Here is a 12918-nt window from a genome sequence, read left to right as displayed (position 1 = left end):
GCAGGGAACTGTCATGGTCAGCATGTTCTGGACATCACCTAAAGAGTGGTAAGCTGGGCAAGTTGGCATCGTTGCAACGCGCACCAATTTTGACACCAGCGAAGCGTAGTGTCTTTCTTCTATTGGTGTGTGTTGTCCTTTCGCTGCTTTTTTTACCAAGCAACATGCAGCACGAAAAGTTCGCAGTTGGTCGCGAAACCAAAACCGAAATCAATCTGATCGCGCTTTTCCTTCATGCGGGGCCTCGCTTAAACGAGGTATCATCGCGCGTGAACGCGTGAGTATGACGTCACAGCCAAGTGACGCTCGGGCCGCCGGCGGCGACCCGAGTTGACATTCGAACACGGCCAACGTATGTGTAAATTCCCAGCGATAATCTCGTTCTACAGTGCTTTCACGCACCTCTCTCTGTGATTGTATGAAGCAGCGCCTGTGACAAGTACGTGTCGATGCTTCAAGTCGTCTTACGTAACGCGCACTTGTTATTGTGCCCGCTGTGGGAGACGTCGCAACGCTACTTCGCCCCCTTTCGCGCATCGTCTGCATAAACTCGTTTGTTTTGGTCGCTGTGGGACGTATTGTTTCATCACTGCATGCCCATAGAGAACGTCATTTGTGTGTGTGGCGATCGCTGATGATCTCGAAGTCGCTCGCTGTGTTCGTGTTCGGCAACTCCGGTCGCTGTGCGCGTTGACCAAGCTTGCAGCAAGAGCTCGCCACCGCTGCGAAACGGTTCAATCTTCGTCGAGCGTCACGATTTTACACATGTAGCAGGCGTAGTGTTGTATTCGCCTGTGCCGTACACCGTGTTTCATCCCGCAGCGCGGCTTTATTTTGCCCAGAATGTGGCCGAATGCTTTAATACGGGGATATTTCTGCCTTACAGATATCAATCCGGCACTAGGCATGGCCTTCCTGCGTGGATTTCTGGACAACCTGAGGTCCAATCGCATGGAGCCAGAGCCTAACAAGGTTCGAATGCGTCATGTTCAATTAGCAACTTTTGTTGCTTACGAGTAGGAAATGAGGGTATATTTGCTGTTTGAGCTAACGTCAGCAAAAGGGAGTTCGTGCACGGATCTAACTACGTACACCGACTCCGCAGGAAAATAGGCATAAAATACGCGGAAATAGACAAACAGAAATTGTGCTTAGTTGAAATTTTTGCATGGTCAGATATAGCTTTAATTTTCAAAGCACAATCGTCACGCAATGCCATAACAGCTTTAGAGAGGGTGACTTTATATGGTCTATTCTCTTCACACGAAAATGAATAGTGCTGAAAAAACAGAAGCGTTACGCTTTTCATTTTCACGAACTTTAGCAAAGCATTTGACTCGGATAAACACTTCAGTTCGGAGTGTGTGAACACAGAATGTGCTACCAATAACGCTTGTCACAGCAGGAAAGAAAGCAACTATGCTACATTTATTGCCCGTAGAACAGTATCTCATGAGCACACCTGCCAACTTACACAATTTTATCATAAAATTCCAGATATTTAGAGCCTATTTAAGATTGTTACACTGACACAAAATTTAAAAGTTGTTCGTTTGCATCTCTAGTTTAAGGCATAACTGAACTCAAAAGAATACAAGTACATTTGCACACCGATCTCTCAGAGCATGCTTTTTGGGCCCATCAATTATTCAGACCCACCCACAGCCGTAGTATAAACCTACGAATAAAAGTCTACATTTTAAATGCTGTGACATGAATGTTGCATGGATACATTTTATTAACTATTCTGTTTGCAGGGCGCATAATTTTTGCTGCAACTATATAGACCGAAGCGCCTGTTCACATAATCACTACAGAAAAAAAGTCAACAAAATTTTAATGAACAATCGACATGTTAGGTAATTAAACGATGTTTAGTGTATGTCACTAAATTTTAGTATTTTTCTGCTTTGATTGTAGCTTTATCCTTCATGTTCTAAGGTAGGTAAGTCTGTCTTCATAGCTGTCAAAGTTCTGGCCCGAATTCGAACACCTTGATCAAAGTTCAGCCTGAGATGGTTCACACCACATGCCTACCATGACCCACCTGTCACTGGCAAGTTGCCAAGGTGATCATAATAAAAACAGACCTGCTCTGCACTGCTGTGGCCCAAGATGTTGCCTTTGATTCCAATTAAAATTCTTTCGCAAGCCAGGTACAGTGATCAACAAAGATAGTGAATATGTACACATGTGTACATACATAATATAAGCACATGGTGCATATTTATTGTTGTGCATTTCCTGGAATGCTGCATCGCTGTTGCTGCCTGGTACAGGCCTCGCCAATCTGTATCCTCAACTTTTTTGCTAGAGAGGCTTTCAACATTGCACAATTTGTGCATGCTGCAAAAACAGTAGAACCGTTGTCACAGCAGTCTGGTGTATACACATGTTGTCAGACAAACTGCAATAAACAAAGCACAAAACCATTGCCAAGTAATGAAGTAATGTGAAGTATTTCACAAACAGAACCTGTTAATATGACAGCTGTGATGGTGCTTATAGAGTGCATTTTCATTCATTTGATTTTGATTGGACCGATAGAATTGATTGATTTATCAGGCAGGTCGAATTAAGAAGAAGAAGAAAAAAGCTGTCCAGGAACACCGCTGTTGCATCTGGCACTATTAAGCTTGTTCTAATCCGCCCCCAAATCTTAAGCGCATCTAATTTTTATGGGTTCATAGCAGAAAACAATACGCACCCAATGTCATAACAGAAATCAAAATGTTATATACCTGTGATTCTGGCAATAAGAAATAAAATGAAACCTGCAGAGTTTATCTTCACAGAATAGGTATTTATTTACACTTGATGTCCATCGTTGTTAATCTGATTTTTATCGCTGTCTTGTGGTCCATTAATTTAAACGTTCCGTATTCTCGAACCTCTCAGCTACAATTTCAAACGAGGTGGTTGCGCAAATTTAGACTGACCACTTCGGCTGTTTGTCACGACACACACACACACGTCTCCAGAGCACCGAAAAACATGTGCCACAACTTCCTTGCCACTAGCTTAGCATGTAAAATAGCATTTTAAAAATTAATTTTGATTCAGTTTTGGTGGGCCAATGTGTGCTCAGCGTGTATTCAAGATGCTGCGAATTCGTGACATTGGGCATTTTGTGGGGTTTGCTGCCCGAGGCCTATAGTGCGACATGCTTGGCACCGTCTAGCACTAACTGCCATTGCCGACTAAAGTATTCATTTTGCTGTAGCTGTCGGTGAACTTGTAAGGGCTGCGGATGTCATCGGTGTGGTGTTAACCTCCCTAAGTATTTGACAAGTGTTCACAGTTTAGCATTAAAACATCCAGGAAACAGAAGAACATATACTTTTCAGATACTGAGACAGCCACATGTTTTGAAGGACAGTATGAAAAGCTACTTTCCTCTTGTCAATACAAATAGTAATACAGGGTCATAAGTGACCTCTTAGCAACTGTATTGTCTCTTGTAGTGCTTTGCATTTAGTAATAATGGTAATATGTGCTTCAACGCATTGTCTGTAGGTTTCACTGTTCTGGTAGTAGGCTGCAAATTTCAATTTCTTAAGGCCACCTTGTATTGTCCTTTAATTGCAGGCTCATGAAAAGTATTGCTTTGCAGTCCTGATTCATGCATCTTAATTGGCACTGCGCAAACTTGAAACCCAGACTAGAAAAAGGTTGGCTGAAATGGATGTAAATGCATGGCTATGCTTTGAGCACATATACTTCTTTCTACTGGCATAAATTTAAACATGAGCAAATTGAAAATGACTGCAGTGCGCTGTCCTGTTTCCGGGTACCTGTGCACTTGTAACAGTGGCGTAAATAATGCATAATCCAGAACAAACACCTGGGGCTACTCTATGCTTAGAAACCAGGTGCAGGATGAGTGAATTTCTATGTGATCACATGAAACAGCTGTTCTGATCAGGTATTTTCTGTTCACGTTTCAATTTATGCTGAAACATGATGTACATGGTGAACGTGTAACGGTTTCCAGCAAGTACGGACGCGAGCACAAGTAAGTAGAAACGGACAGGACAACGCTGGACTTTCGACTGTTTTTACTTACTTGTGCTTGCATCCGTACTTGCTGGAAACCGTTATACGTTCACCATGCACCAACTGGCCCAGCAAACTGCTATTATAAATGATGTACATGTTGTGCTTAGGTGATTGGCTGTGGAAGCTGAAGTAGATACACACTCATATTGGTTGTCTGCTTTACGATGCTGATTGCTATATGTGCCGTCACTAGAAGTGGAGCAAGGTTATCCAGTACCAAGATGCTTTGTAACAAACTGGAGATTATTGTGCAAGAAACACTGCTGTCTTACTTGCAGGTGCTGGAAGTGAAACCAGACGAGTATGCCCTCTGCAACATCCTTGCCCGTGAAGACTCGCTGGTGGTCTACCAGTACCCGCCCAGCACGCCCGTTACCGAGGATTCAGTCTCGTATGATGTGGTGCTTCACAAAGACATCACACGTTCCCCTCACGCAGCTTTCAGGTGATTGCATGAAGCCCTCTTCCCTAACCCATATTACTGCAGTGAACAATAGTTCCAGAGCTTCAAAAAGACTGGTCATTCTCCACTCGGGGCTACCGAAGTCACTCCAGATACTTTAGCTTTACCTTTGTTGGTAAAAGTATGCAGGTCACTGCACATTGCATGACAGACATTGGCTTTACATTTTACTCAAGTGAAGACAACAGCGATGACACTCTAAGTGGCAGCGAGTTAGAGTTGCATGCTATGAGTGCTATCCTACTGCTGTTAGTTTACAGTTGTTTTCATGGCAACTGTGAAGAAATGCTGCAAATTTTACTAATGTCACTCAAAACAAGTTCCTTTTTCACAAAGATCCATGGATGGAAGGGGTTCATATTCTATAAGTGTTCATGCTTCACTGCAGGAGATTTGCAGTCATACTCTTGTGTTGTGATCCTGTTATTGAAGCATTTCACATCATAAAAAAATGAGCCATTGTGGAGAAAAGAGCCCTTAAGGGTTAATTATGAGTAACTGTTAAAAATGTAATAAGCTTTATGTTCTTAATAATATTCTTAATAAAGGGGAAGTTAAAGTGTAAGAAAAAACAACTGTCCATTCTTCCACCTTATATTCTTAATAAGCTTGGCAAACTGAATTTCAGTTGTAATCCAGCGTTTGTGGTGCCTACAGCTTCTACTTTCTCATTTGTATTGCTCTGGCAACATGAATCAAGAATTAATAAGTTTCAAATATTCAAGCTTAATAATACTCAACTAAGCTTCATGTGGTCAAAATTAATCTGGAGCCCTCCACTGAGTAATCTTTATGGCTGTGTGTTGTGCTAATGTTGACTGTGTTGCACTAAACTGTGTGTGTTGCTTTTGGATGTTAAACCCCCATAATTAAAAAAAAATATTCTTATTGAAGGAACAGGGAACTGAAAAAATATGACATTGGCCTGCACAATGGGGTCCTTGGTGTCTTTCGTCCCCAATTCACAGCAATTGCATACAGGTGGTGTTGCAGTTGCAGAGCTACTGAACCGTCGACAGCCTAAGTTGCGGATTTACAGACGCTCAAGAGGTACAGGCAGGTCAAAGTTTATAGCACACGGATTCTGTGAAAAAGTGAAATATCAGCCCAGTTTTGGCTTGCAGCCATTAAAACGGAACAACACGTTACCATAGGTTGCATGCACTAGTACACATAGCAAATTATAAATATGGACTGTGTGCTCAGGCTCAATAAATATTCAGCCTTTTCTCCGATCCCACACACCTTTAAGCCTGCCTGTAGGTGGTGGTGGTGGTGTTGCAGCAGGCAAAACCTGCCTGTACTCACAAAATAGTGGCTCTGTTGCAGTGCTTATGCTGTTGAAGAATGACCCTTACCCTGCACTGCCAGTGCGTCGTGTTTCATCAGCATGAACAGCAGACAAAGCATGCTGTGGACGAGGCAAAACGAAGAAGTGACTGATGCCTGGTACAACTATGGTCACAAATTTCCAAATGAACTGTTGTGTGTCAGGCCCAAATATGTCCTGTCACTTTTTTATTCATCCTCATCTGCAACGTGCTAAGCCTACTGCTTGAAATGGGCACTAGACTCTTCAAGCCCATAATGCCATCTTAGTGAAGTAAATTTCACCAGCATCTTGCATCATCAAGTTTGTGTGGGGAAGTCAACTTGCAGGACAGTGCAAACGGTTTCGAAGCCCACCCATAGTGTAGAAGTGAAGTCTTTGTGTTAGTGAGGGCTGTTGTCATAACAGAGGTGCTTGATTTGCAGCCTTCTGCGTACCAAGGACCAAGTGGCGGCCGAGATGTGCTTCATGCTGCTTAAGGACAAGCTGCCCCTGATGCTGGAGTGTGTGCCTGACCTGCTCACCAAGGAGCTGGTGCAGGAGGTGGTGCAACTGGTGCGCTCCAACCCCACCTGGAACCTGGCCCACCTGGCTGCCCACCTTGGACTCGTCGACTGCTTCAAGAACACTCGGGTGGCCGCGTACGCACTGCCTCCAGGCTCTTTAATACACTGTGCACAAGAGGCAGCAACAAAAAGAATTAAGCGTTAAATGAATCTGTTAAAGAACAGGAAGACAGCGGTGGGGACTAGAGAGAGAACAGGGGTGTTCAATGTTCTAGTTGACATTAAGAAGTGAAGTTGATCAGGCCATGTAACGCACAGATCAGATAACAGGTGGTCTGTCAGAGTTACACATTGAGTGTAACTCTTCTTTCAGCACTGTCCTCTGTGTTTCCTGCCTTTTGTCTTCATCATCTAACGGTGCCCCTTCAAGATGTTCAACCAATACCAACATGCTCAAATGTCAATTCTTCTACATTGAGTGCCTAGAAAAGGGAAGTGCAGTCAAGGATGGCGGAGGTGTGGTGAAATGAGGAAACTTGCAGGCAAATGATGGGGTGAGCTGGCATAAGACGGGGGTAATTAGAGATCCCTAGGAAAGGCCTTTATCCTGCAGTGGACATAAAGAGGCCGATGATGATGAAATTATGAAGACAAAGTTAGATACACAGACAAGATTACTGTTTGTCTTGTCTTTGTCTTGAGCTTATGTCTTGCCTATGTGTTTTTAACGCTGTTTTCATCTTCATTTAGCACTCATTAATATTTTCTATGGATCTGAGCTAACTAGCCCAGCAAGAAGCAATCTGAAGAGGCAGCTTATGGTGAAATAAATAGAATGATTGTGCCTCTGTTGGCTTTTAATGGCTCATTAACCTTTAAAACTTGCAGAGTTTACCACTGATCTGATACATGAACAATGCTAGGTTAGGATGGATAGTTGGGCGTGTTGGTTAAACATGATCTGAAGTGAACACGCTAAAACGACGATGGACGAAGAAAGAACACACACACAGGGTGCCCTGTGTGTGTGTGTTCTTTCTTCATCCATTGTCGTTTTAGCGCCTTCACTTCAGATCATGAACAATGCAGTCTGTGCTCATGAGAGAAGCCAATATAATGTGAATACTTTCTAATGAAATATAATGAATACTTTCAAATGTGATATGCAATATAACAACAAACAGTACTCTTACACTGTGAACCTGTCAAGGTCCATTTCTAACATTCAACCAACATGCCTAAATTTTCGTACTGGTCAGTCAATAACTTCGCTTTACAAGTAAAATAAAGCCAGGGAAAATTGTGACCTAGGTATATTAGCTGAAAACATAAAGCATCTTTGGAATAACATTACAGATTTTTTAAAAATTGTATGCGGTACTATATCTTATTTATATGTATTGGTTTCATGTACTCGCCACTAGCATACCTGGCTGCTGGGTAGCAAACAAGACTTATACTTGATTTTAATATTCCTAGCTTCTTTTTCGTTGCCCCTCTCCCCAGTTTTTTCTTTTCTTCAAAAGGTGCACTGAAAAATTGTGGTCCAAAATCTGCCAAGGCAATAGTAATAGGTGACACATAAAGCTGACTCTTTTTCTTGTTGTGCTGGAAACATAGAGCTTGATGAAGCCATAACAACAGAAGGGAAGAGTAAGTTCTCAGGGCCAGTAGATCACTTCAAAAAGGTGGGAATAATAAGTTGACTATGGGTGTTAATGGTATGTGGAGATAGACGTGAAGAGAAAAGCACAGATATGTTCACGTGTTTGGAAGCTGTTGATGGAAAGATATTGAACTACAAGCACAAATTATGGCCCCAATTCCTTAAAGTTATACTTTTTCATTTTGCTTACCCGATGACTCATGATGAATCGCAGAGCCTGCCACTTACAAGTAGTGGAAGTTTGCATCTCATCGTTGTCTCTTTTTTGCTTGCCATGCATCTTATGGTTGCCTGTTTCCACGAGTGTCTATAGAGTTAAATAACTAATGTTTGAATAAAAGTTCATAATGAATGATGCTGGCTGTTTGATTGAAGGACAGTTTGAGTGGATGTGGACTGAAAGTTCACAAAGCAGTTGTGCTTAGAAAGTGCCGTATGAAGAAAGAATGAAATTTTGAATGCCTCTTCTTTGTGTATGGCAGCTGTTCTATTGGCACATGCATCCTTCAGCGTATTGATGTGCTGTCTTGTATCTCCTTGAACCGTAAGAACGAATGAAGTGATGGCATGCCTACGGCCTTGTAAAGAATGGCTTGAAAGTATTGAAATTCTGAGTATTATGCACAAATGGTATGCTTTAGTGTAAGTTCACAAGATCACGTTTTTCGTGCCACATCCAGTGCTGATATCAGTGCCAGGCACAACTTGTGCTGCAGGGCTCTTTGGGAGGAGTCTTGTCTTAGTATTTTTCTGTTCGCTGCATGTGTTGTATAATGGTGAACTGACTTGGAAGTTGTCACTTGGACTTCACAGCTGCCTTATTCCTGTGCAGGCAAATATCAGAGCCTGCCCAGGACACCATGGCCACACCCCTCCACGTAGCAGTGCGTGCCCAGAAGCTCAACTCTGTCCAAGCTCTCATGGCCATGGATGCTCCACTCCATCTGACCGACCACAATGGTGACACCATCTACCATGCTGCGGCTGTCACCACCAAGGAGCTCATCAAGGCAAGTGTGTACGCACTCTGAAGCAGCTCAGGTCTCGGACGATTGCTCAATTTATGGTTCATGTACTGGTCAAGACATGGGTCTTAATCCGTGTCTTGACCAGAGTGGTATTTTGGAGAGTATTATGGAGTAATTGGAGTTGGACTCGAGCTAATGCTTCCTTCAAGCCTTGATATGAAGCTCTGCATTTGGCCTTAAGCTAAAGCGTCCTCTGAAGCTTTAGCACGGACCAACTTTGATTTCCCTATTTCAATGCATAAACGCAGAAATGCTCTCATGCAATGACTGCTGGATTGATTTCAATTACGAGCAGTAAAACAGCGCTAAACAACAGGACGAGGAGAGGGACACAAACACCAGCGCTGACACACACAGCTGTTTTACTGCACGTAAGCATGACCCAACCAGCCCAAATGCGTACTCTTCTGCAGTTTGATTTCAATTAAATTTGTTTTACTTAAGAGCGAAAGCCAAATTCTACTGACTGTAGGAAGCCGAATAATTTAAGGCCTCACTGTTGTTACAAAAATTGCCGTAAATCAGCAAGTTACAAGGAATTGAAACACCAAGTTTACAAACTTGTAACTAAGCAACAAAAACAGATATTGCAGTTCTGTAAACTGCGTCTTTTAGAGCATTTGAAGCACACAAGTGTGATGCTTTCAGCTTAAGTGAAATTGCAACTATGTTTATGAGGGTTTCGCTGAAATCATACTCGTAAATTAGTGGCACATTTCAGAGCAATTTTTAATACATCAATTTTGTCCACTTTGGATTTCTTAAAAGATGCAGCTTACAAAATTATAATATCCTTATTTATTACTAAGTTAAAGTTGAAAATGTGGCATACTTGAGCTTTCTTTTTTTTCTTGGAATTCTGCAAACTTCAACAACCTTTGTAAAAAAACTTTTGGCATAAACAAAAAGATCTGCTTCCCACAGTCACTAGAACATAACCTTCTTTTAAGAATACAGCAAACCTTATCCAGTTCAGTGCAGTGGATGCTGAGAAAGACAATTTCTCTATTTTCCTGTATTTAGAAAACAGCTCCCAAGCTGAAGCTTGCTGTTAAGTAGCAATTCACGAAAAAGAACTTGAGTTTCCTAATGTGTTGATTTTCTTGTTGGGAAAGGGTGTGGGCTATCAGGTCTGAACTAACTGCCATGTCAGTGTTAGTGCTGATGCAGTGGACACTGCGCAGGCACTGGGCTCCAGGCCTGCCCCAGTTGCTGTCATCAACCAGGTCAACAATGATGGCTACACCCCTCTCCAGCTGGCATGTCTCACAGACAAGCCAGAGTGTGTCCGCGAGCTACTTAAAGAGGGAGCAGATGTGAACTCTGCGTCTGTTAACCTGGCCGATCGAAACAACAGCACCTGGTAGGTAGGCTGACAGGGCACCAAGGTACTGTGGTTACTAAAAGGTAAACATTCGGCAGATATATGCTTGGTTGGAGTTTTCTTTGCTCTGTATTTACTCATGTAAGGCCAACCTTCATGTAAAGCAAACCCTCAAGTAAGTTGAAGGAAAAAAATCAGCCACGAAAGACAACGGACAAGAAGAGATGTTCACACCACGACGACTGGACTATCAATTGAGCTTTGTTAGAAACAGTATAGTTCCAGCAAGACCAGCTGATCGGTCACGATAGATGTGATATTTTGTCTTTTCAATGCTCTGTGATTAGTGATGTTGCTGTTGCGCATGCTCTGCTGGCCTTGCTGGGACTATGCCGTTTCTAATAAAGCTCAGTTGAAAGTCCAGTCGTTGTGGTGCGAACCTCTCTTATTGTCCGTTGTCTTTTGTGACTGGTTTTTTTCCTTCAACTATGTACCTACTGGCCTGGATGTCAACCCTTCCTCAAGTAAGGCCTGCCCTAATGCGAGGCATGCACCCCCTCTTTGGAGTGCGAAAAATGTTTCAGTAAGTGTCACGCTTACTGCATGCTGGTTAATTTCTGCAAGCCGCTAATAGATGGCACAAGTTGTTGCCATGCTGTTAATATATTTATTGTCATCATCACCATATTCTGCCAGATCAGGCAACATAGATCAAGCACACTTCAACATTAGACAGTATTAGTTTAGGGTACGCAACTTATAGCGTACGCTATACGCTCTAGTGTGGCATACGCTAAGCAGCGCACATTTTCTACGATTTTAGTTGGTCGTTAATATTTTCGGATCTCAGAGGCCATATGTCATTGTTGCAGCTATTTCCAGACTAGCAATAGGTGGCGCTGACATCTCGAATGTTTCTTTCGTTAGGCTTCGACTCGTTCGAAACAAGAAGCGATCTCGAAAACACCACGAGGTTATCCATAATACTCTGTCGTCGAAGCGGCTTGAGACTAAGCGAAAGCCATTTACACAATCATTCGCTACGAACTAAGTGCATTTTATAAAAGCAACACCAAATTCAATTCGAAGCAGGCAGCTGGGACCGCCGCCATGTTTCACGCAAACTCCGCAAACCACGCAAAAACGCTAACTTGTTTGCATTGCATACGCCTGCTATGCCCGCTATTTCGTTTAGCGTTCAGCGCATGTGCAGTCACTACCCGCTATTGTTTAGCGAACGCAATGGTATAGCGTACGCTATACTAAAACTTTATGTTATTGGCTGTGCTGTAGACTGCTTAGCTGCATTGTGCTTTCGGGCGCTTCAAGAGGGCATCATTGCAAGAAGTGTGCACCTGGATAATTCGGCCTTGTCGTGCGTGTTGTTTCAAGTTATGGGGGTTGCAAAAACTGATTTGCATCTTGTTGCTTATCTCTGAAAGCGCTACCTCGAGATGCTCACACATGACGCTCTCCCGTAGGCATGCAATTACTTTGCTTACTGGCAATTGATTACTACAAGTTTCTCACTCACATTGTTTTAGCGATGGATTCACACCACTGCATTTGAATGTGGGCGCTCACATGGCATGCCTTGCTTTCACTATAGCCGCGCATCCCTGGGGATTTATTCTGTAACAATACGCCTAATTTTTCGTTTTTCTGGTCCTTCCTGATTGGTTTGGATGTGGCTGCACCACCTGGTGAGCATGTCCTTTGACAATCTCGTAGGCCAACATTCAGATAGCTCAGACGTCCTTTCTGGTACCATGACTTAACTGAATTAAGGTTTTGCTGTAAATCACACAGAAGTTTCTTGTGCGCTATACAAAAAAAAAGGGGGTGGGGGAGTATTAGTACACTACTTGTCAAAAGTATATGGGCCACAATTAATGTGACGGCCAGGCTGACCACAGGCTGTTTAAGGGAGTTCCTTTGGTATGTCGTAAGCTCTAATGCCCTGATAAATGAAAAGTACTCTCATACTTGCCACCTAAGAACCTGGAGTGTGAAGAGTACCACAAGGACAGCACTACGCAGCTGAATAGCATACAAGGTAAAGGCACGAGGCAGCCTGTCTACTTTTGACTAGAGCTGTAGCTCCATCCATAGCCATGTGGAGTATATAGGACCCTGCATATCTTAAACAGCAGCTGTGGTTACTCATCTATACGTCTCTACTTGCTGTTTCAGCCTAGGAAGAGACAACGTTGAGCAGAATGTGCACAACTTCCAGATTGAGGACATGAAGCATGGTGGCACTCCACTCCACTGGGCCAAAACCACACAGGTAGTGTGCACCATTTATGCCATAATATGCACATGGTTTGTTCCATCACTGGGGCATGACATGCAGTACCAGCGATGGCACCTAATGGGCACAGCTTAGGTAAGCTGACGGATGACTAGTACACTGAGGAAGGGTGCCATCATATCTGAAGGCTAATCAGCGAGTTCATGGCTCCGTGCAGCAGCATTTGCTTGTGTTTCTTAGATTGACAAGTAGCTGATGCTTACAAACCAACTTGGCTATGCAGGGGAA

General features: G+C 43.0%; 1 protein-coding gene across 7 annotated transcripts in view; it reads left to right on the top strand.

Moving 5' to 3' along the window:
• The first annotated feature begins 294 nt into the window (after positions 1–294).
• iPLA2-VIA (calcium-independent phospholipase A2 VIA) overlaps positions 295–12918 on the top strand; it is a 39325-nt gene continuing 26701 nt past the window's right edge. For 2 of the 7 annotated variants that reach the window (XM_055067736.2, XM_055067737.2), the window contains exons 1-6: positions 484–972; positions 4338–4504; positions 6278–6493; positions 8857–9034; positions 10237–10415; positions 12570–12666. In XM_055067736.2, coding sequence (XP_054923711.1) covers positions 844–972; positions 4338–4504; positions 6278–6493; positions 8857–9034; positions 10237–10415; positions 12570–12666 — 966 coding nt within the window. In that variant the 5' untranslated portion in view covers positions 484–843. Of the gene's footprint in view, positions 440–478; positions 973–4337; positions 4505–6277; positions 6494–8856; positions 9035–10236; positions 10416–12569; positions 12667–12918 lie in introns of those variants that run through there. The other 5 variants (XM_055067738.1, XM_055067739.2, XM_055067741.2 and 2 more) reach the window with 5 other exon arrangements.

Source organism: Dermacentor andersoni, chromosome 8, assembly GCF_023375885.2.
Source record: "Dermacentor andersoni chromosome 8, qqDerAnde1_hic_scaffold, whole genome shotgun sequence".
Classification (NCBI taxonomy): domain Eukaryota; kingdom Metazoa; phylum Arthropoda; class Arachnida; order Ixodida; family Ixodidae; genus Dermacentor; species Dermacentor andersoni.
This window is presented reverse-complemented; position numbering and strand designations above follow the sequence as displayed.